Source organism: Bufo bufo, chromosome 3 (genome assembly GCF_905171765.1).
Source record: "Bufo bufo chromosome 3, aBufBuf1.1, whole genome shotgun sequence".
NCBI classification, from domain to species: domain Eukaryota; kingdom Metazoa; phylum Chordata; class Amphibia; order Anura; family Bufonidae; genus Bufo; species Bufo bufo.
Genome location: NC_053391.1, coordinates 596,544,893 through 596,569,158, shown reverse-complemented (window position 1 = coordinate 596,569,158; position 24,266 = coordinate 596,544,893). Strand labels below are relative to the sequence as shown.

Sequence of the window (24,266 nt, the reverse complement as noted above, 5' to 3'; positions counted from 1 at the left end):
TACAGAGCGGTGGTCACAAGTTGGGGGGGGGGGGGGGTACCTGCACAGACTCACTCTATCCAATCAGTTGCCGTTTTCAGACTGAGCAGGTAACCCCCCTAACTGGTTACACCCCTCTCTACCCTTACTGAAGGCCAATAGCAGTTTATTCATAACTTCTTGTGTAAATAATAGAGGAATGGCCGGCCGGCTCGGCGATAGATCTGTTCCACAAGCGAGTACTGAGAGAAATGCGTGCGCTGGCGTATCCGGCGGCACCTTCTAACCTTACGGTTGAAGAATCCCGCGCTCTCATGTGGTTAAACAAACAAGATAACATCGTTATTAAGCCGGCCGATAAGGGAGGGAATGTGGTCCTGATGCCCAGGGAGTACTATTTAGAAGAAGCGCAGAGACAATTAGGAGATAGTACCGTGTATATCAAGCTCAGGGGAGACCCCATACCGGAGATCTCGTCTAAGCTTTTTACACTTGTGAATCAGTACATATCGATCGGATTTCTATCCAGGGGCATGAAAGATCGACTTATCCCTGCCTTCCCTAAAGTCCCTGTATGGTACTTTGTGCCAAAAATTCACAAATCACTGACCCGACCTCCTGGACGTCCCATCATCGCCGGGATCGGGTCAGTGACTGAGCCCTTATCCGGTTATATCGATTGGCTCCTCAGACTGCTGCTAGCTAGCACCCCGACGTACCTAAAGGACACAGGTGACTTTCTCCGGGCACTCGGGTCCCTTGAGTGGCAGAGCGGGTTTAACCTGGTGTCCTTGGACGTCAAAAGCTTATACACTAGAATCCCCCATGATTTAGGACTTTGGGCAATTAGCCAAGTCCTTAGCAGAAGCGATAAGGATGTGGCGTTCAAAAACTTCATCCAATAATGTTTTTATTACTTACTAATAATGTTTTTCAGTTTCATGGTCAGTGGTACCGCCAGGTACTAGGTACCGCAATGGGCACACCTGTCTCGTGCACATTTGCCAACCTGTACCTGGCGGTATTTGAAGAGACGTATATCTTCTCGGTGGATAACCCCTTCCTACGGCATATTCACTTGTTTTTAAGATACGTGGACGACGTTTTTCTGGTCTGGTCGGGGTGTGAGGCGTCCTGTAACGCGTTCGTGGATCACCTCAATGCACGTAACCGGATGAATATGAAGTTCACTTCAATTTGTCCGTTTACGTAGGATAAATGATACTGATGCGGGCTTTCATAGACAAGCCAGGGAACTTGGTGGTAGGCTTCTGGACAGGGGTTATCCATCGAGAAGCGTCTCAGCGGCCCTACACAGGGCTTCAAAACTGGACCGTAACGCTTTACTCATGGAGAGGAAAAAGGATGCTACACCTTTGCGCTTCGCTTTTTCCTTTCAATACAGTCCTGCCGCAGATATAATCAGGCAGACGATCAACCAAAATTGGGACTTATTGAAGGGGGACCCCTCTCTCAGCAGCCTTGCCAATGAACGACCTCTGGTCACATTTAGAAGGTGCCCTACAATTAAGGAAAAGCTGGTCAGTAGCGTATTGAATACGCCCCCAGATGTGACCTGGCTTAAGGAACCCAGAGGGAATTACAAATGTGGCCATTGCTCGTTCTGCGCACTCAATGTCTGTAGTAAGGATTTACGGATTGGGGGAATAAAACACGTTGTACGTGATTTTATTAACTGCCGCACTTCTCATGTGGTGTATGTGTTTTTCTGCCCTTGAAAACGCTTTTACATAGGTAAAACGATTCGCCCCCTATTTGAACGCATCTGTGAACATGTCGGTTCTATACGGTCGGGGAGAGGCAGCCTGCGTCTTATTGACCATATCCGCACCGCCCACGATGCTCATCCACGTTGTCTATCCTTTGCGGGGGTGGAACATGTCCGACCTATCCCCAGGTGGGGTGATCGGCACCGCTTACTCCTGCAGAGGGAGGCAAGGTGGATTATGCGAACTGGAGCGATGGGAGCGGCAGGGTTAAATGATAAAAACGACATGTCCGTGTTTTTGTAAGCGTGATGCATTCATCTTAGGGGGCGAATAGTTACACCCAGTTTCCCACACTCACACCATGTATGAACTTGCCTCCTATGCAATTCCTTGATAGGTTCGTGGTATTAATAACCGCACATGATTGTGCACTGTTACAATTGGTCCCTTTTTTGCTATATGTATATGAGTTTGCCACTGTGCGCCTATACTTAATAGGCATCGCTATATGAAATGGATCTCATGAATACCTTCCCCCCGTTTGTGTGTTTGTACCTGTCCATGCTGGTCCCATGTTTTTAAATCATGTCATAGATCCACGGGCGCACAGCTGTGGCTGATGGTGCCGGCCGCTCTGAGTCCGCCTCTATAAAGCGCAGGTCTGCGCAATGACGTGGACAGCAGCCAGAAGAAGAGCGATCCTCCGCGCGAAACGGCCGTCGCCGCTTGCTACAGTGTGTCCGCCCCTGGATTCTACATGCACTACTTCTCTTGAAGCATTTGAATAAAGCAGCAACATTGAATCTCCTCCGGTGAGTACCGCGATCTTCTTTATTACTTCTCTCCAGATTATGATTCATTAATCTAACCTCTACTTCGCTGAGCACCACGCTACGGAGCATCAACCACAGCAGCGGTTTCCTATTACTCATAAGGCTATTTCAGTTAAGGCAGTGCCGCCTAGCCTCACCTGCTCCATACATATTATATTCAGGAAGAGGGATCATTTCATAGGGTTTCCAGCCAGTCATTCCCAAGTGGCTCCGATGGTGGGTTCACGCACCCACAAACACCAGGTACACAATTGTCCAGCCAGGGCACAGTTCTGGAGGATGACGAGGTGGAGGATGAGGAGGAGGAGATGGAGGAGGAGGAACCATGTTCACAGCAGGGTGGCACCCAGAATAGCTCATGGCCATCACTGGTGCGTGGATGGGGGATACAGAGGACACAGACGATACACCTCCCACAGAGGACAGTTTTTCGTTGCCTCTGGGCAGCCTGGAGCACATGAGCGATTACAAGCTGCAGTGTCTCCGCAATGACCGCCGAGTTGCCCATATTCTAACTTGTGCTGATTACTGGGTGGCCACGCTGCTGAATCCCCATTACAAGGACAAAGTACTGTCCTTAATTCCGTCACTGGAGCGTGATCGTAAGATGCGCGAGTACAAGCGCACGCTGGTAGATGCGCTGCTGGTGGCATTCCCACCTGACAGCGGGGGCACAGTGGAAGCACATGGCGAAGGCAGAGGAGGAAGAGGTCGCCAACGCAGCTTTGGCACCACCAGCACCTCAGAAGGCAGGGTTAGCATGGCCGAAATGTGGAAAAGCTTTGTCAGCACGCCACAACAACCAGCACCACCAGCTGATATGGAACGTCTTAGCAGGAGGCAGCATTTCACCAGCATGGTGGAGCAGTATGGGTGCACACGCCTACACGTACTGACTGATGGTTTTTCCCCCTTCAACTTCTGGGTCTCCAAATTGGGCACATGGCCTGAGCTTGCCCTTTACGCCTTGGAGGTGCTGGCCTGCCCTGCAGCCAGTGTATTGTCTGAACGTGTGTTTAGCACGGCATGGGGTGTCATCACAGACAAGCGCAGCCGCCTGTCCACAGCCAATGTGGACAAGCTCACGTTCATCAAAATGAACCAGGCATGGATCCCTCAGGACTTGTCCGTACCTTGTGCAGAATAGACATGTATACTGCCACTAAGCAGCCATTGTTATACTGCAGCGCAATTGCTCATTGTTGTATTTTGGATATTTCACACTCTTTTGGAGTGTACCCTAATTAAAAAAAAATAATAAAAAAAATTGAAACCAAAAACCAGTGTTGGCTACCTCGTCCTCCTCCACCGCCGCTTCCACCTACACCGCTACGTCCACCGCCTCCTCAAACTCCTACTCCATATGGACCTCCACCTCATAAATCAAGTTTATTTTTTTAAATTTGTACGTATTTTATTTTATGTCATTTCACTAATTTGTCTGTTACATATTCGGGTGAAATTCACCAATTTCTGGGTGTGATATACCCCTGCTCTACCTAGTAGACAGGTAACATTTCACTATTTTGTCTGTTACATATTCGGGTGTAATTCACCAATTTTTGGCTGTAATATACCCCTGCTATACCTAGTAGACAGGTAAAAAAAAATCATTAATTTGTCTGTTACATATTCGGGTGAAATTCACCAATTCTTTGCTGTGATAGACCCCTGCTCAACCTAATAGACAGGTTAATAAATTTCACAAATTTTTCTGTTACATTCTTGGGTGACATTTTACAATTTTTGCCGTGAATAAACCCCTGTTCTGCAAAGGTGACAGGGACTGAAATTTTAAAAAATCATCTGTTCCATTGGTGGGTGACATTAACCCATTTCTGGCGATGAAAAACCCCTACTCTGCATAGGTGACAGGGAATTAAATTTGTAAAGTTCGTCTTTAATTGGCCCTTTCATTCAATCCTTCTGCTTTAATAACTTGTCCCACATTTCCGCTCCATCCCATTGCAGCCATTGACCTCCCTTGGATGAGGTCTCCCTTTCTCACGCTCCCTCTCCGGCGTGGAACCCTGATTCGCCGATAACCGTGATCAACATGGTAGGCTCAGAAAAGAACATCGAAAGTTGGTAGAGAAGATATCCAAATGGATCGTGGACGTCACAGGACCGTGCGATCAGGCAGAAGTTATCTAGAGTCAACAAAGCGGCAGCAGGGCCTCTCCTGTCTAACGTTTCCAAATCCAAAATACCCCAGTGACATTCCCTATAATTTTTTATTAATCATTCCAATAACAGGGCATCTTAAGAGTCCTGTATTGTTATTTATTGTCACTACCTCCCCGAGTCGGAGAGTGGGTAATTGCTGCGCGCCCCCTCCTTTCCTTCAATTCTTCTGCTTTAATAATTTGTCCCACATTTTTACTCGATCACAATTAAATTTCATCCATTAACCTCCCTTGGATGTGGTCTCTCTTTCTCACGCTCCCTCTCCGGCGTGGAACCCTGATTCGCCGCTAACCGTGATCAACATGGTAGGCGCAGAAAAGAACATCGAAAGTTGATATAGCAGACATCCAATTGGATCGTGAACATCACGGGGACATGACACATGGTGGGGCAGTATGTTTGCACACGCCTACACATACTGACTGATGGGTTGCCCCCTGCAATTTCTCGGTTTCCAAATTGGGCACATGGCCTGAGCTTGCCCTTTACGCCTTGGAGGTGCTGGCCTGCCCTGCAGCCAGTGTCTTGTCTGAACGTGTGTTTAGCACGACTGGAGGGGGTTACCTTAGGTTATATTTCCCAATGTTTTGGGGTGTACCCTAATTTAAAAAAGTAAAAATAAATTTAAAACCAAAAAGCAGTGTAGGCTACCTCCTCCACCGCCGCTTCCACCTACACCGCCACATCCACCGCCTCCTCAACCCCCTACTCCATATGGACTTCGTTCTCCTAGATCAAGATTATTATTTTTTATTTTTACATATTTTATGTTATTTAAAGTCATTTCCCTATCCACATTTGTTTGCAGAGCACTCACCATGCTCCTAACCACATTTTGATGCCATTTGCAGCCCTCTAGCCCTTTCCATGACATTTTCAGAGCCATTTTAGTGCTCAAAAGTTTGGGTCCCTATTGACTTCAATGGGGTTCGGGTTCGGATCAAGTTCGGGTCCCGAACTTTAACTTTTCTGCGAAGTTTGGCCGAACTCGTCGAACCCGAACATCCAGGTGTCCCGCTGAGACTCTTATGCCAGGAAAGGAGCGAGGACCTCAGCCCACTGGTCTCGAGGCAGCTTTTTCCTGGTGGCCACTTTCTCGTACATCGCCAGGTAGGTTTCGATGTCGTCTGCAGGTGTCATCTTAGGGATCTCTGCACGGACTGCTTTCCAGGCATCGTGGATGCTTGGGGTTGCTCCTGCTGTCTGCAAAGCCATCACATGTTGTAGCAGCAACTGGTTGGTCTCTTGCTGCTGCTTATTAGCCTCCCATTGGTGTAGGTTGGTCTCTTACTGCTGCAAATTAGCCTCCATGAGGGCCTTCACAACAGCCTCCATTTTGTCATGGGGCACGGGTTAAAATACACCTGGTTTGATGTACGACATACAACTGTGCCCAAAAAATGCTAACCCAAAAATATATCGCGTTTACGCCAGCCTCAATGCGCTTGGCCGCATCAACCACCAATTGTGGGGATTCGCTCTGGTAGTCAGGACTAGCAGATGCAGTATACTGTAGAGGCAAAGTACACAGTTCTTGAATGAAACAGTGGTGTTTATTCACACATTGGTGTAAAACAAAATGCAGATAAGGTGTATCACAAAACGCAGGAGGCTTGGTGTTTGTTCACACACAAGGAAAGTCCATAAACAATAAAAGTCACCTTTTCTCCTGGGTATTAATTCACACCCTGTTAGAAGTTTAGCCTCATCAAGTCCATAGGCAGGCTGTTCACCTTTAGAGGGGTCTGAGTCCTCGAGCCCGGCTCAAACCTCAAATCCCAGCACAGCTCTCAGTTGACCCCAGTAATGTCCCCAAATCACGGTTGAACCCCCCCTCCCCAGCTGCTGAGAATCCCCCTGCTAGCGCATGCCAGAGCGCCTACAGGAGGGAGATGCCAGATAACTGGACAAATGTGTCCAGTTACAGGCACATCAAAAATTGTGCTAAACACCTCTGGCACTGTATTGGGCAGCGCCGGAGATGTGCGGTACAACAAGACAGGGGATCAAAGAGATCCGCTGCCTTGGTCGCTTGTGGAATGTCTGGCACCTCCGGCGCTGTAATTACATTATCGGAGGTGCGTGGCTACTTCAAGGGTAGGAGGATCACAGCGATCCTCCGGCTGGAAGTGCCAGGTGCACGGGCTGCTGCGGTGACGTCAAATCACCGCACCAGCCCTCGTAAATAATCCGGCGGTGGAGCGCTCATCAGTTGAGCTGAGCAGCCCCTCCATGAAGCAAGAATCAACAACGGGACAGCGAGCACAAGCGAGAATGAGCATTGGCTGGCTAAGTACCCCTGAAACCCCCTGATAATTAACCCCTGCATATAAACCTCTGCATTGCCCTGATTTAAACCCTGCATTGCCATACCCCTGTATCCTGCATTGTATTATTTAACCTCTGCATTGACATATCTGTATTGATTATTAACCCCTTCATTGCCCTGTTTTAACCTCTGCATCCTGCATTCCCGTGCCATTATTATTTACCCTGCATGCCATACCTGCATTGCCCTGCCATTATAATTTAACCCCTGCATTGCCCTACATTGATTATTTGCATTACCATTGGACCCCTGTACTGCCTTATCCCCGTATTAAGCCCTACCTTGCCACTCTACCCTATAATACACTTTTACCCCTTTTTACCTCCTCATGGACAGTTTACTGTTAGGTGGGGAGGGTCAGGGGTGTAACTACCATAACGGCAGACCATGTGACTGCTATGGGGCCCAGGGCAAGAGGGGGCCCAGACTTAGTTCGGATTATCTTATCATCTACTGGAGGTAAAAACTTGGTCAGGATTCTACCCTCTAAAGGAAAAACTTTTTGCAAATGAGGCAGTGAAAAAATGGCCGAAGGGTCATTGAAAGGGGTTTAGGCAGAAACCCTTCTGTCCTTGTGGGGGGCCTGGTTAGATCCTTGCTATGGGGCACTCACTTCTCTATGTACGCCACTGGGGAGGGTGTTGCTATTATTGTGTGTATGTGTGTGCTTAGATGGTGGGTGGAATAATTAGAGGGTATTGTGACTTTTATTTAGTGTAGGTAGTGTTATTGTAGTGTGTGATGTTTTACTATATATATATATATATATATATATATACAGTACAGACCAAAAGTTTGGACACACCTTCTCATTCAAAGAGTTTTCTTTATTTTCATGACTATGAAAATTGTAGATTCACACTGAAGGCATCAAAACTATGAATTAACACATGTGGAATTATATACATAACAAACAAATGTGAAACAACTGAAAATATGTCATATTCTAGGTTCTTCAAAGTAGCCAACTTTTGCTTTGATTACTGCTTTGCACACTCTTGGCATTCACTTGATGAGCTTCAAGAGGTAGTCCCCTGAAATGGTTTTCACTTCACAGGTGTGCCCTGTCAGGCTTAATAAAGGTAATCTTGCCTTATAAATGGGGTTGGGACCATCAGTTGCGTTGAGGAGAAGTCAGGTTGATACACAGCTGATAGTCCTACTGAATAGACTGTTAGAATTTGTATTATGGCAAGAAAAAAGCAGCTAAGTAAAGAAAAACGAGTGGATATCATTACTTTAAGAAATAAAGGTCAGTCAGTCAGCCGAAAAATTGGGAAAACTTTGAAAGTAAGGGCTATTTGACCATGAAGGAGAGTGATGGGGTGCTGCGCCAGATGACCTGGCCTCCACAGTCACCGGACCTGAACCCAATCGAGATGGTTTGGGGTGAGCTGGACCGCAGAGTGAAGGCAAAAGGGCCAACAAGTGCTAAGCATCTCTGGGAACTCCTTCAAGACTGTTGGAAGACCATTTCAGGGGACTACCTCTTGAAGCTCATCAAGAGAATGCCAAAAGTGTGCAAAGCAGTAATCAAAGCAAAAGGTGGCTACCTTGCAGAACCTAGAATATGACATATTTTCAGTTGTTTCACACCTCTTTGAATGAGAAGGTATGTCCAAACTTTTGGTCTGTACTGTACGTAGTAGAAAATAATAGACTGTAAACTTTGTATTGTTTTAATAAATGTATTTAATCAAAATACGGTATATAGAGTTAACAGTCGCCGCCACTATAGTTTAGTACAGACACGCAGTTCAGGAAGGTAAATGAACAGAGAGATAGAGATAGGAAGTAGGCGGAGTCAGTAGTAATTGGCTATTTATTAATATGAATTATTAATATTAAATTCCAAATATTAATAATTGATATGTCCTATAACAGGGGCACTGGAGGGGGCTCTATTACTAATGAAGGGAATTATTATTGGTGGGGCTTTGAGGAGCACAATTACTATAGGGGGAACTATTTCTTTGGCACTATTATTTCTTCTGGATAGTATTTGCGGGTATTAGGGAGCACAGAGAACAGCAGGATAATACTTGTGGGACTTGAGGATAGGGAGAATGATAAAAAAAAGTCAGGAACCTAAGATGTCTATGTGTTAATCTCTGCAGAGATGAGGCACGGCTGAAATAAGTTGTCTAGGAGAAGATGAAAGAAAACATCTACATCAGAGTAGACGTCACCTGGGAGGCTCTGGATGTGAGAAGTATGTGCTGCTGTATAGTCCTGTTGTCATGCCTCGTCCTGACGGTGTGCGGAGGTCGGCCAGGATAGCAGCACGAGTTTAGTGTTTTGTTTTGGAGCCATGCTGGATCCGCCTCCTATCAGGTGCACTGGGTGGGGTTATGAGTTTAAATAGCACTCCACCCCAGTGCTCTGAGCGGATTATATTATTCACTTAGGTCTTTGAAGCTGGAGAGGAAGGTTGTCTGTTCCAGCGCAGAGAGATAAGTGTGGTTTCTTGTTTGATTGTTTGGTGTCATCTTCCCCATCCAGGTTCTGTGCGAGCAGACTGCTCCTATTTCCCCTCTTCACCATCTCAGGGAATTTAGGGTGTTTCAGTCCAGGCACGGGGACACTTCATACCTACCACAAAGGTATGCATGTGGGCTGAGCAGTGCAGGGAGAGAGGTCAGGGATAAGTTAGGAGGTCACCCTTCCCCTGCCTCTCGCCTAGAGCCTGGTTGGTGGTTTAACTGTTAGTCTTTGTGCACGTCCGCCGTGACACCTGTATGTTTGATAGTGTCTATGCAGCAAGTAAAGCAATTAAGGCTACTTTCACACTTGCGGCAGCAGGGTCTGGCAGGCTGTTCCAGCGGGGGAACAGCCTGCCGGATCCGTGCTAACACTAGCCCACCATGCCATCGGAAGTCTGCTCCGGCCCCAATCACTAGAATGCCTGCTGGACCCTGCTACCGCAATTGTGAAAGTAGCCTAAAATGTCTTTAGTGCGAATGGTGGGGTGTCGACTGGAGCCGTATGCATTGGGGCTTGGGCCCTGGATCTTTTGAGACCCCAGCAATACCCCTGATTGGTGGTGTTTTATAATTTTTATAAATGTTTTAATTAATTTTTTGACATTTCTTTTAATTGTGATTTCTCCTGTAACAGAGGCCAACATATTAGCCCAAGCTAAGGGGGATACTGCTTCTGCAGATGCATGATGTCCTTGCAACTGCTAAGGCTACTTTCACATCTGCATTTTTGCTGGATCCGTCATGGATCAGCAAAAACGCTTCCGTCATGATAATACAGCCTTCTGCATCCATTACGAACGGATCCGATTGTATTATCTCTAAAATAGCCATGACGGATCCGTCTCTAAAACCATTGTAAGACGGATCTTTTTTTTTTGTGTCAGAGAAAACGAATCTGTCACAATTGTGAGTCATGACGGATCCGTTTTGCTCTGCATCCCAGGACGCACTCAAAAGCTCTGCTTGCAGTGTTTTTGTGTGCGTCATTGGAACACAATGAAACGGAACGGAATGCATTTTGGTGCACTCTGTTCCCTTCAGTTCAGTTTTGTCCCAATTGACAATGAATGGGGACAAAACTGAAGCGTTTTCCCCACTTTTGAGATCCTATGACGGATCTCAATAGTTCAAAATGAAAGCGCAGATGTGAAAGTATCCTAACTCTGCAAGGACACTCAGAAATGTCCTTGTGGAGTTAAATGCAACACCCCCCCCCCCCAGATGTATATAAATGGGCAGTCAACAACTGGTTAACATTGCCCAGTTTAATGAAGGCATTCTTACATGATCATCAAGACAATTAACGCGATCATCTAGTTCAAGTAGAATTGCCTCTCCACTCATTTTAACAGTCCCTGCAGGGGATTACAATAAAGTAATATGACAATATATGGTAAGATTACAATATAGTCACATACAGCATGCAAAGAGCATGTAGTTTTGAACATGGTAAACAACTAATTAGAATGTGATCAGTCATATTCCAGAGATAATCAGTCATATTCCAGAGATATGTGTCCTTGTCTTCTGTCTTCTTGGAATGTTGAGGTGTTGATGGTAGGCTCGACGGGTCCTCAAGATATGAGGTCTTCTTGTTAAAAAAGTTTTTATGCGTATATAAGTATAATTTTCTCAAGCACAACAGAATATATTATTAGTATGAATGAAATAAGATTACAGGCAGGCAGGGGATCAGAAATAATTTATTTCTTTAACGTTTTTCACCATTTTGATGATTACATTATCACACATATGTATTTCACATTGATTTATTAGCTAACTATCTAACCTACCTGTCTAGAAAAGGCCCCTTAGACTGCCTGTACTGCATGAAGTATACAGATAAGCTGCATAGATCATGGGATGTTAGACATCCATTCCTGGCCGCCTCATAGTAGCCATTTCATCTGAATATTCACACATCATTATGGACTTGTTGACAACACACAAACACACACACACAATTATCTACCTGAAAGGATGACTACAGCCAGCCAGAGGTGCATCCCAACACAAGGACCACCCCGGAGTAATCCCCGGTGAAAACACGCTTTTAGGGCATTGACTCTTCTTGTAGGAGTGGTGCTCAAACTGCTAGGGTGCATCTGTGGGACCCTCTTTCAGAGATGATGTCCTCCACCCAACTCTCAAAAAGCTGAGGGGTCTTCAGGAGAGGTGGGCAGTCGAGCTGGGCTATCAGACGGTCAACTCTGTAGCTGTGATGTCATCCTTCCTACAAAATGGACATGTCCACACCGTTAACTAGAATTATAACATATTAATCTTTTCCAGGTAATTATTGAATGTTATATAAATAAAGAGAAGCAGGAAAGTGGAAATAAACCAGACATGAGCCAAAACCCTGATAATGATTGATGCTAGAAATTAGAGTTACTTCTTTCCTTTCGCATTTTCTCCTATTTTGATCATTACATTATCACTCATATATGCATTTCTCATTGATTTATTAGCTAACTATCTGTCCTAGCTGTTTAGAAAAGGCCCCTTAAATTGCATGTACTGCATGAAGTATCTAGATAAGCTGTATACATCATGTGATATTAGATATCCCTTCCTGACCACCTCATAGTTGCCATTTCATCTGAACATTCCCACTTCTTTATGGGGTTATTGACAGCACTTACTTCATTATCTACCTAAAAGGATGACGACAGCCAGCCAGAGGTGCATCCCAATACAAGGACCACCCCGGAGTAATCCCCGGTGAAATCACGCTTTTAGGGCATTGACTCTTCTTGTAAGAGTGGTGCTCAAACTGCTAGGGTGCATCTGTGGGACCCTCTTTCAGAGATGATGTCCTCCACCCAACTCTCAAAAAGCTGAGGGGTCTTCAGGAGAGGTGGGCAGTCGAGCTGGGCTATCAGACGGTCAACTCTGTAGCTGTGATGTCATCCTTCCTACAAAATGGACATATCCACGCCATCAACTAGGAATATAACATGTTAATCATTTCTAGGCAATAATTGAATGTTATATCAATAGAGGAGAAGCAGGAAAGTGGAAATAAACCAGACATGAACCAAAACCCTGATAATGATTGATACAAGAAATCAGAGTTAATTCTTTCCTGCCACATTTTCTCCTCTTTTGATTATTACATTATCACTCATATATGCATTTCTCATTGATTTGTTAGCTAACTATCTGTTCTAGCTGTCTAGAAAAGGCCTCTTAAATTGAATGTACTGCATAAAGTATCTAGATAAGCTGTATACATCATGGAATGTTAGATATCCCCTTCCTGACCACCTCATAGTTGCTATTTCATCTAAACATTCCCGCTTCTTTATGGGGTTATAGACAGCACTCACTTCATTATCTACCTAAAAGGATGACGACAGCCAGCCAGAGGTGCATCCCAACACAAGGACCACCCCGGAGTAATCCCCGGTGAAATCACGCTTTTAGGGCATTGACTCTTCTTGTAGGAGTGGTGCTCAAACTGCTAGGGTGCATCTGTGGGACCCTCTTTCAGAGATGATGTCCTCCACCCAACTCTCAAAAAGCTGAAGGGTCTTCAGGAGAGGTGGGCAGTCGAGCTGGGCTATCAGACGGTCAACTCTGTAGCTGTGATGTCATCCTTCCTACAAAATGGACTTATCCACGCCCTCAACTAGGAATATAACATATTAATCATTTCCAGGCAATAATTGAATGTTAAATCAATAGAGGAGAAGCAGGAAAGTGGAAAGAAACCAGACATGAACCAAAACTCTGATAATGATTGATACAAGAAATCAGAGTTAATTCTTTCCTGCCACATTTTTTCCTCTTTTGATCATTACATTATCACTCATATATGCATTTCTCATTTGTTAGCTAACTATCTTTCCTACCTGTCCATAAATGGCCACTTAGACTTCCCGTACTGCATGAAGTATCCAGATAAGCTGCATAGATCATGGGATGTTAGACATCCATTCCTGGTTGTCTGATAGTAGCCATTTAATCTAAACATTCACAAATCTTTATGGGGTTATTGACAGCACACACCTACATCATTATCTTATAGAATGATGATAGTCAGCCAGAGGTGTATCCCAACACAAGTACCACCCTGGAGTAATTCCCTAGTGAAATCACTCAGGGCATTGACTCTTGTAGGAGTGGTGCTCAAACTGCTAGGATGCATCTGTGGGACCCTCTTTCAGAGATGATGTCCTCCACTCGACTGAGGGGTTCTTCAGGAGAGGTGGGCAGTCGAGCGAGGCTATCAGACGGTCAACTCTGCAGCTGTGATGTCATCCTTCCTACAAAATGGACATGTGCACACCTGCAAGGAAGAATACAACATATAAATCATTTCCAGGCAATTGTAGAGGCAATAGAGGAGAAATATAAAATTTGATGTAAACTAGAAATAAACCAAAACCCTGATAACGATTGATGCAAGAAATTATTTCAACTTCTAGAACAATGGTCTCCAACCTCTGGATCAGCAAGTGCTGCTGTAGAAATACAACTCCCATCATCCCATAATAGCCAGCAACTGTCAGAACATGTTTGGAGTTGTTTTCCACTCACCAAACATCTCAGGGGAAATTTATCAAGAGCAGGGGGGGATGCATTTAATTTATCATGAAGTTCATACCTGGTTACAAATTAAGTGCATCCTCTGACAGTCTATGCGCCCTGAATGTATTCTTGACCAGCTCACAGCTGCCATAGATTTCGACCATCATGTACAGCAGAAAACTGGCATACATCAAGTAAATCTTCTGGGGCTGATGTCTAAGCCCACCCCTTTCAAAAAATGGAAAGGCTGGCAGTAAAACGCCATTTACAAACATTTTAAACAGAATTTGCAACTTTTGTTTATCAGTTTTCTGGTGTACAGGAATGATACATCTCTCCTTGTGCTATGAACTACCAAAAGCAGTGGACTTAATAATTAGGCTACTTTCACACTCGCGTTTGGTGCGGATCCGTCATGGATCTGCACAGATGGATCCGTTCCGATAATACAACCGTCTGCATCCGTTCTGAACGGATCTGTTTGTATTATCTTTAACATAGCCCAGACGGATCCGTCTTGAACACCATTGAAAGTCAATGGAGGACGGATCAGTTTTCTATTGTGCCAGATTGTGTCATAAAAAACGGATCCGTCCCCATTGACTTACATTGTGGCTCAGTCTCGTCAGACGGACACCAAAGCGGAATGGAGATGGAATGAAGGCAAACTGAGGCATACTGATGAATTCTGATCTGATCCTTTTCCATTCAGAATGCATTAGTGCAAAACTGATCAGTTTTGGACCGTTTGTGAGAGCCCTGAACGGATCTCACAAACGGAAAGCCAAAACGCCAGTTTCAAAGTAGCCTTAATCATCGCCTCTCCTTACCTTGGTGTTATCATGGTTGCTGTTGTTTGTGTGACCAGGGACAGTGACCAGTGAAATAGGGGGAACATTGACCAGTAAGATAGAGCAGCATCCAGGAAGATAGGGGAGATAGTAAGCAGTAAGATAGGACAGAGACCAGTAAGATAGGATGAATAATAACCAGTAAGATAGGGTAATGACCAGTAAGACAGGACAGTGGAAATGTCAGACTATTAAGACCACTGATACATACGATAATGGGCGATACAGTAATTAATAATGGGTAAATTGGGAGAGTCACCTACAATAAATATCATCCATAACCCCAATTGTAGTATCAAAAAAATGATTTTACTGATTCATGACCATACCCAAAAACAGGACATTGAGATAACCCATAATTCCCAACTTATCTTCTTTGGTGTTCTATATCATTAATCTCAGTGAATTGAAGATAGGACAGTTAGCAGTTAAATAGGGCGGATAGAGACCAGTAAGGTAGGGTAATAACCAGTAAGTTAGGACAGTGACCAGTAATATATGGAAGTGAATTGTAAGATAAGGCAGTGATCTGTAAATTAGGGTGGGAAGTGACCAGTACGATCAAGGGGGCAGTGAATAGATGAACCAAAGGCACTTTCCAAATGGTCTGAAAGCTGGAACCTTATTGGCTGCTATGAACAAGCTCCAGTCGTCCTATGCAGTGGTTTAGATGAACCTCTTCATACACATAAATCATCCCATACAGTTCCCTGGTACAGTAATGATCCCCCTCCTGCAATGTCAGAACTTACCATGATCTAAAGAGGGGTCGCAGACTTCACTACAGACACACGGATGCTTCTCTCTTGCAGACAGAGGGGGGTGTGATGCAGCAGAGCTGGGAGACATCTTCCTCCTCCTGCAGCCGGCAACCAGGAATGACAGTTGGTAACAGCAATTATCATTCATGTCTCTGAGGGGAAGTGCTGATTGGTTCATCAGATTCTAATCCACCAATCAGCAGCTCTCTGTTCTCTACAGCCTGGGACTGGAGGAGCACACAACAGCCCGAGCCCTGAGTGCAGCACAACTGATGTGTGCGACTGTGAGGTGGACCAATTATTACCCCCATAGCAAAGTGTTGGTAGGGTTGATGCAAATTAAATTTCCCATTAGTGTCCATACTTTTGCTCTTTTTCCCCTGAAATACTTAAACTTTTTTGTGTATAGCAAGGTACATATGGTTAAAGGAATTTTTTTTTATTTATTTCACTATGCCGTAAATAAGCATTATTATTAATCCCACTAGATGGATTTCATCCGTTCCTGTTATTTTTCACCTTCCTGACAGAGCCTAGTTTTAAAAATCAGTAAATTTGGGATGCTTTAATTATCCAAGCCATTAAGAGACTCTTTTTCTAAATTTTCTAAATTTTTATTTCTCTGCTTTTGCTATATGTTTAATTTAATTCTGTATTTGAGATAAAAAGCAAAAAGAAAAGAAAAAAGAAGAATATCCAGGAGGCTTCTGACAAATGGAGAGATCTATTGCATGAGTAGCTATAGGGGTCGCAGCAGTCGCAATTGCGACCGGCCCCTAAGTCAGGGGGGCCCACGGGGCCCCCCAGGAGATAATGAGTAAAGCCCTGGCCTGGGTAGTTTACAATACTTGTGCGCTGCAGGCGGCGCCGGCCCTAACCCCCAGGCGTTCCCATGGTGACGGGGACGCTTGCCTGGGGGTTAGAATATACCATCGGATCTGAGTTTTACGAGCTCAATCCGATGGTATATTCTAACCCCCAGGCGTTCCCATGGTGACAGGGACGCTTGCCTGGGGGTTAGAATATACAGGGCCACGCCGCTCACAGCAGTATATTTATAAACTAATCAGTAACTACTTTAACTTTAATCATTGCTCATTGCTGAGCTCTTTACTTGGATTATTTGGATATCTTACTTTGTCTTAGCTCCGGTAATAGCAGGCAGTGCGGGGGGCGGCGCTCACTCACTGACGTCACGTGCCTGCGCCGCCTAGTGGGAGGAGCAGGCGCGTGATGTCAGTGAGTGAGCGCCGCCCCCCGTACTGCCTGCTATTACCGGAGCTAAGACAAAGTAAGATATCCAAATCAGCAATGAGCAATGATTAAAGTTAAAGTAGTTACTGATTAGTTTATAAATATACTGCTGTGAGCGTCGGGGAGGGGGATCTGTGGATGGCACTGTAGGGGGATCTGTGGATTGCAGTGCCATCCACAGATCCCCCTACAGTGCCATCCACAGATCCCCCCTCCCCTAAACAGTGCCATCCACAGATCTTCCCCCTAAACAGTTTAGGGGGGGATCTGTGGATGGCACTGTTTAGGGGGGAGATCTGTGGATGGCACTGTTTAGGGGGGAGATCTGTGGATGGCACTGTTTAGGGGGATCTGTGGATGGCACTATTTAGGGGGGAGATCTGTGGATGGCACTGTTTAGGGGGGATCTGTGGATGGCAACGAAAGCCAGTCCCCTGCCCCTTAATCATACCCAGTGTCACCCTTACCCAGCCCCCTCAATTAGACCCTGCCCCCCTTAAATTAAGGGTGACAGACACTGGGTATGATTAAGGGGGCAGGGGACTGGATAAGGGTGACACTGGGTATGATTAAGGGGCAGTAGACTGGATAAGGGTGACACTAGGTATGATTAAGGGGCAGTGGACTGGCTTTGGTTGACACTGGGTATGATTAAGGGGGGCAGGGGACTGGGTAATGGTGACAGGGTATGATTAAGGGGGGCAGAGGACTGGCTTTGGGTGACACTGGGTATGATTAAGGGGGGCAGGGGACTGGGTAAAGGTGACAGGGTATGATTAAGGGGGGGCGGACTGGCTTTGGTTGACACTGGGTATGATTAAGGGGGGCAGGGGACTGGGTAAAGGTGACAGGGTATGATTAAGGGGGGCAGAGGACTGGCTTTGGGTGACACTGGGTATGATTAAGGGGGGCAGGGGACTGGCTTTGGGGGACTGGCTATGGGTGACTACGGGTAATCCGCTGTGTGAAAGACAGCCAAGCCCCGCTCCGGACAGCAGAGACACGGAGCAGTAACATGATTGATAATGCTCCGTGTCTCTCTGTGACATTTTTACCACAAAATCACAGTGAGCTACAGTTGTCCCCATGATTTTGTAGTAAAAAGATCACAGAGAGGCAAAGAGCATTATCAATCATGTTACTGCTCCGTGTCTCTGCTGTCCGGGACGGGGCTTGGCACTCTTTCACGCAGCGGATTACCCGCACGGCATCCGCTCGTGTGAAAGAGCCCTTAGGCCCCTTGCAGACTAGCGTTCCTCCCGCGGCGAGTCCACATCGCAGCACCCGGCCTGACCTCCCAGCGCTGCCGGAGGTCACATAGCATTATATTGATTTATGATCTAACCCTTAAAGTTCTGGAATGTATTGGATAACACTGGCATAATGCTGTTAGTGTCATCTAATACATTCCAGCACTGTAAGGGTTACATAGCATCATAAATCAATATAATGCTATGTGAATCCCGTCAGTGCTGGGAGGTCAGGCTGGGTGCTGCGATGCGGACTCGCTGCGGGGGAACGCTCGTCTGCAAGGGGCCTTAGCACAGGGGGGCCCACTGAGGCTTTATCGCCCAAGGGCCCACATGAACCTGGAGCCGGCCCTGCAGGACTGTACATAGTTATGCCTTGTCTGCCATAGCAGAAGTCATTTGCAGCTCTGACTAATAAAGTGGGGTCATAAGTGGAGGATCCCTTGTATGATGTTAAAGGGGTATTCCGGTTATATAAAGTGATCCCTATCCACCAGATAAGGGATAACTATTAGATCGGTGGGCTCCATACCCCTTGGATTCCCCCTGAAATGAATGAAGCAGCCGCTCAGCCTACCCTGCAGAATTCCCATAGAAATGAATGGAGAGGCAGGGCACAAGCCTGACCAGCTGCTTCGCATTTTGGGGGCTCCCACGTGGTAGGACCCCCACTGATCTAATAGTTATTCCCTATCCTATGGATATCGGCTAACGTTATGTAACCAGAATACCCCTTTAATATACCCTGAGGACGTGTTCACATGGTTGACTTTCTACACTGATTTCAGTGCGTGTTCTGCACCCAAATTCCTGGGAAAACCGCAGCAAATTCCATGTAACACTGAAGTCTGCGGCTGTTGGGAGGCTGGTGCGGCTTATGTGACACCCCGGGCTGGCAGTCTGATTTATTGGGGACACTGCTGGATGTTTGTGGAGGAGCAGTCTGCAGCATACGGGTAGGTTACCCGACACTGCTATATCATAACATGTATTTCCCTTTAAGAGAGTTAGGCCTGCAGCAGGCAATTCATATTTCAGCCAGCAGAGGGAGCCCCCTGGTTAGTATAAATAGGCTAGGGCCTAGCCTAGGAAGTTAGTTCAGAAGCTTCCAGAGTGAGTTCAGAAGTTTCTAGAGCCAGAGGAAGCTGAGAGAGAGACAGAGGCATGTCAAGGAAAGCAAGAGGTACTCAAGACAACAGAGGAGGTACTTGATAAAGATAAAACCAAGGATATACGCCAGAGCTAGGGTATTGGGCCTTGGAGAAGATTTTCTATGTTCCAGGATCAGTCAGGAATAGAGTGCAAGCTGCCTGTACTGCAAGTCCTGTGTTTAACACTCTGAAGTCACCTTGCTATACATATATTGCCTGCATCAACTGTACTGAAAATCAACTGTCTGCAAAGGAACTGCGTTTCCGTTATTGTCCCGATATGATGACTACTAAAGTTTAAGTTCTGCTTTAACATCACGTGGTTCCTCAATTATTCCTGCTATCAGCAAACGGCGTGCCACCGTGTAATTGGCACTGGCGTCACGAACATTTCTCATCATCACCTGCCCTTGCAGAGAGTCAGCCGTCTCAGGTTAGTGCCTATTGCACTACAACACCCAGGAACACTATTACACCTAACTTGAGTACGCTGCAAGTCTGTAAAGGGTTAATTGACTTCTCAGCTATTTAGGCTGTTGACACGTCTCCCCCTATGTTTCCCAGGCAGCGGTAAACCCCGCCCAGCAGCCGCCAGTCATGTGACTTTATTGTTGCTCCAGCCGTAACCAGGCAGCGGGGTGGACTCTATCACTTCCGGGTCACTTTTAATGTATCCGGGTGGCAGCGCTGAATGACAGCCGCACCACATCCGGGTCAGCCGCGCAGAGGACGAGGATGCTGTGGGCTGCCTTGTATGGGGGGCGCTGCGCGGGACGCTGTGTCTGGGGAGGGCACGGACGTGTGTCTTCTCCCTGTCCCTGCGGAGCAGAGCGCCGCCCGGGCGTCAGGTGAGGCTGACCTTGTATCTCTACGCGTCACGTGGTGTGTGCAGCAGGTAGCCTCTGGTGCTGTACTGACCGCAGTATGGAGTGTGCATCAGGACCCCTCATCATCACCTTACCCTAAGGCCTGCCTAATATGGGCGCCTACTGTCGTCTCCTTTTAGTGTTTCCCAACCAGTGTGCCTCCAGCTGTTGCAAAACTACAACTCCCAGCATGCCCGCACAGCCCAAGGCTGTCCGGGCATGCTGGGAGTTGTAGTTTTGCAACAGCTGGAGGCACATTGGTTGGGAAACAAACAGACTGATGTGTATGGGGTGGGAGGGTGGACAGCACTAGGACCACCTCTGTATTTTGTGGATCACTGATTTGCGGACTGCAAAATGGATGCAGTCATGTAAATGAGGCCTGGTGGTGAGGGTTCAGATCCACGGGGCCTGCGCCCCAGCATTGGAGTCTAGTTGTACTAGCAGAGAAATGAATGGGGGTCACAGCGGAACTAACTCATTTGAAGGGACCCCAAAATGGGAACAAATCCAACACTGCTGCATTTCTGGAGATTCTGAGGCTGTGGCTGCACCGCGACCCCATTCATTTCTATCCTAGTGCCGCTACGGTGCGGTGATCGAGGGCACTGTGTACCTGCGCCCTAGAGGGCGACATGCTTCTGCCACTCGCAGACGTGAGATATTGGAACACTTTCTGTAATAAATAAATTACCAAGTCTAATACTTTTGACTCATTTGTATGATCTTTATCTACTTTTAGGACTTGTGTAAAAATCAGATGTGATGTAAGACAAATTTATGCGGAAATGAGATAATTCTGAAGGATGCAGCAATGTATATATGAGATAGATAGAACCTTAAAGAGGACCTCTCCAGACATGCCTGTTTTAATATCTTCATGCATCCCCCATGTAATAACAATTCTGTTACATCTCTTCTTATGGCTCTGTGTTGTGCCATTCCTCTATTATTTACACAAGAAGTTATGAATAAACTGCTATTTGCCTTCAGTAAGGGTACAGAGGGGTGTAACCAGTTAGGGGGGTTACCTGCTCAGTCTGAAAACGGCAACTGATTGGATAGAGTGAGTCTGTGCAGGTACACCCCCCCTTCCCCCAACTTGTGACCACCGCTCTGTACCCTTACTGCAGACTGCTAGCAATTTATTTACAACTTCTAGTAGGAATAACAAAGGAATGGTACAACATAGAGACATAAGAAAAGATGCTCCAGAATTATTATTACATGGGGAATGTATATAGCTATTAAAACAGGCATGTCAGGCGAGGTGACAGGTCCTCTTTAATGTAGTATCAGGGGAGGGCAGAAGATTGGGGTACATAAAGGACAACAACATGTATGGGGCAGTCAGGAAAGTTGATCATCAGCCAGAGAAGCATTTGACTTATTGCTGTCCTATGTGTGTGGTTGGCTTTAGGGCTCTTTCATACGAGCAGATCCCGTGCAGGTAATCCGCTGCGTGAAAGACAGCCAAGCCCCACTCCGGACAGCAGAGACACGGAGCAGTAACATGATTGATAATGCTCTTTGCCTCTCTGTGATCTTTTTACTACAAAATCACGGTGACAACTTTATCTGATCGTGATTTTATAGTAAATAGATCACAGAGAGGCACGGAGCATTATCAATCATGTTACTGCTCCGTGTCTCTGCTGTCCGGAGAGAGGGCTTGGCCCTCAATCACGCAGCAGATTACCCGCACAGGATCCGCTCGTGTGAAAGAGCCCTTACAGTAAAACCTGGGCCGGCAGAATGTCTATTATACACATTTATTTGTATTATTTTGGTTTAGTACTGTTTACTGCGTATTGTGCCGTTCACCTGAATGGGAGAGAACTGCAGTACTCTGAACGGCCACAATGAAAAGTACCACGATCTGAGGATGAACCAGTTCAAACGCTGATCACTGGGGGTGCTGGGAGTCTGACTACTGCTAATATATGATTGATGGCCTATACTAGGGATAACCCCTTTGAATTTCCACTTCCAGCATCACTTCCCTGTCTGTCACGCATGTTGTGGCTTTGACATTCTCTGACACAAACGTTTTATTTCTTTCTCTACAATAGGTTTCTGTACCTGATGTGAAGTCTGTTCGTTTCGTCAGCACGTCCTCCACTCCAGTAAACCATGAGGAGGACAGACTGGTTTACATTGGAAACCTGGGAACGGCAGTGCTTGGTACGTTCTTGGCTGATATGTCTGCCACATCCTACTTGAGGTCCTCCATGCAGGTGGAGCAGCATCAGTGTAAGACTGGGGCTACACTGTGACATCAACCTGCCACCAAGGGTCCGGGTGTTGGATCCTGGATGATGTGGTGTCACCTTGTAGCCCCAACCTTACACGGAGGTAGCGGGTGCAAGCACCAGTCAACTGGGAAAATATTGAAGAGCTGCTTCTATGTGACCTTTATATGCGGTAAATGACCAGACAGGGTATTGAAATTTCATGTTGAATTTCAAAATCCTAATCCCCCTTTTGTCCTAAAAGATAAGCCCTCCTAAATGTGCCTGGCAGTATCTTATGCCCCTCTTATTGCAGATAGAATATGGAATGACATTGATGTCTGTATTTTCACAGGAAGTGTGGAGAATAGGCTCTACTCTGCCCTAGGTGCAGGCGCCCATAGGTGTTGGGGGGCAGATATGGTGTCTGTACTGCTGTAAATATCTGGTATATCGGCATTTTGCCTGCACACTGTAATGGTGTTTCAGCAGTGTCTCGTATTAGATATACAGGAAAGGCATGACTGCCCAATGAGACGTATACTGATGGCCTATCCTCAGGATAGTTCATCAGTATCTGATTAGTGGGGGTTCGACACCCCGACCTCTGCCAATCAGATGTTTTGAGAACGTACCAGCGCTCACAGTAGCACCACGACCTTCTCATAGCTTTCCCCTGGCCAGTAAAGACACGTTCATGTGTCACGTGGCCTAGGAGCAGCTCAGCCCCATTCAAGTGAATAAGGCTGAGGACGATACCAAGCACAGCCACTATACTATGTACGGCAATGTGCTTGGTGAGCTGATCGGTGGGGGTCCCGAGTGTCGGACCCCAGCTGATCAGATACTGATGAGGTTTCCTGAGGATAATTATACTGCCAGAATCTTTGTGTTGCATGATAGGATACAATTCAGGAGACCCTAGAAAAGCAGAGCGAGCAGACATGTTTTCTACACCTAGTCTTTGGCTTTCTCTGGATCGAAGTTCTAAGTTGCTTTTAAAGGGACTGTGTCTTCAGTGTTAAACTTGCCAGATATATACATATACAGTTAGAATATGTGTGTTACTAATCTGTTCTTTATTATTCATACAGGGGTGAAGTTCTTCTCCTACTCTACCAGCGTGGTCAGCTTAATTATTCTGCCAATGATCTTTGCAAAGTCTGGCATCGGAGTAGACAGTCTTCCATTGAAGATTGCTTTCTTCAGCATAGTTGGATTCTTCACCTTCATTACTCCTGTTACTTTGCATTTGTTGACCAAGGGCTATGTGGTTCGCCTATATCACAACAAGAAGAGAGACCTTTATACTGCAATCACTTACAATGCATTTCTTAGAGAGAAAAGGACGGAGTTTTCCCCAGAAGATGTTGAAGTACCTGGAGTGAGCCAGATGTTCACCACATTTTATGCAAAGAAGAAATCCATGCTGATAAATCCAATGTTATTTCCCAATTCCAATGATTATCAGCACCTTATGGGCTATGATAAACCCTTCACTTTTAATTTAGAAGACCTAAATCCTCCCTCTAAGGAAAAATAAACCTTGTGTTTGTAAAGGTGTCATTTTCTTAAGATTTTATTATTATTATTTTTTAAGATGACGTTTAACGCTTCCTTTCACACTTGAAGTTTTGAGTAAAGTTGAGCACAATTTTCCATCCACAGGATATGTGTGAAAGTATGGTACATACCTCATGGTACGTAAGAGAAGCTGCTCAGAGCGCAGTACGATTAAAGGAGTTCTCTGGGACCCTCAGAGTATAGCCACATGTCGCAGGTCCACTACAGAAAAAACATAGCATATCTGGATGAAATCTGCAGG

General features: G+C 45.9%; 1 protein-coding gene across 1 annotated transcript; it reads left to right on the top strand.

The window, feature by feature from the left end:
* The first annotated feature begins 230 nt into the window (after nucleotides 1-230).
* Nucleotides 231-24,004, top strand: LOC120993945 (transmembrane protein 70, mitochondrial-like). Its single transcript, XM_040422407.1, has 5 exons — nucleotides 231-711; nucleotides 19,909-19,943; nucleotides 20,043-20,192; nucleotides 22,283-22,394; nucleotides 23,536-24,004. Exons 1-5 carry the CDS (start codon nucleotides 231-233, stop codon nucleotides 23,982-23,984), a joined length of 1,227 nt encoding a protein of 408 aa, XP_040278341.1. The 3' UTR covers nucleotides 23,985-24,004.
* Nucleotides 24,005-24,266: the final 262 nt, after the last annotated feature.